We start from the raw sequence: 802 nt of genomic DNA on the forward strand, positions 1-802 counted from the left end.
GGGGGGGGGAACTCACCGCAGCCGCCCTGATCCTTCACCTCAGGGACCGCACCTTCTTTCCTCCAGTCAACGGAGTCAGGGATCGCGTCGCCGACACGCGGCAGGTACCGATCGCTGGTCCTGAGGGTCCTCTTGTGAGGTTTAGCCCCCAGATACATGGATCGGTATTCGTCGTTGGTCAGATCGGCGAACCGAGTCAGACCGAGCCTGTAAGTCAGGTTCCTCGCGTTGTGTTCGTCGATGAATCGGAGGTTATCCTTGAAGATCTCGAATCTCCGGTCCTTCTCCCCCAGGGCGTTGTAGAACTTTCCGTGCTTGACGAGCCACGCCTCGTACATCTCCTCCGTCTCCGCCTCGCTCCGGCCGCCGCCGGAGACGTGGTGCTTCTCGTCGTAGGAGATGATCGACATGTCTATCGCCGACGAGACGGCGATCGTCGCCAGGAAGAGGATCGCCAAAGCTGGCTTACCCAAAACCATTGTTCACAGACTTTTTTTTGTACTGTCTCCTCTTTTTTTTTTTTCTTTTTTTTTTGCCTTGACAGAGAGAGACGGGGGAAGGGGAAGAAGAAGAGGGGTTGTATGATGGCCAAAGGAAGGTTGGGGTATATAAAGAGAAAAAGCGCCAAGTGTTAGAATTTTTTTTTTCTTTTATTTTCTTTTTTGGCCCTATTGTTTCTATTTTCACAAACTTTTATCTGTTTTTTTTAGAAAATTAAAAGAATTTGATTTAAAATACTAAATGAGATAATATCTAAACATTGTCTAATCTGATCAATAATAAATTAAAATCAAATCAAATA

The 802-nt window shown here is 47.3% G+C and overlaps 1 protein-coding gene across 1 annotated transcript in view; it reads right to left on the bottom strand.

The window, feature by feature from the left end:
• Positions 1–566, bottom strand: part of LOC104820499 (cysteine proteinase RD21A-like) — a 2,956-nt gene extending 2,390 nt beyond the window's left edge. The window contains exon 1 of the mRNA XM_010550950.2: positions 17–566. Within this exon, the coding sequence (XP_010549252.1) occupies positions 17–479 (463 nt within the window). The 5' untranslated portion in view covers positions 480–566. The remainder of the gene's footprint in view (positions 1–16) is intronic.
• Positions 567–802: the final 236 nt, after the last annotated feature.

Source organism: Tarenaya hassleriana, unplaced genomic scaffold (assembly GCF_000463585.1).
Source record: "Tarenaya hassleriana unplaced genomic scaffold, ASM46358v1 Cleome31, whole genome shotgun sequence".
Classification (NCBI taxonomy): domain Eukaryota; kingdom Viridiplantae; phylum Streptophyta; class Magnoliopsida; order Brassicales; family Cleomaceae; genus Tarenaya; species Tarenaya hassleriana.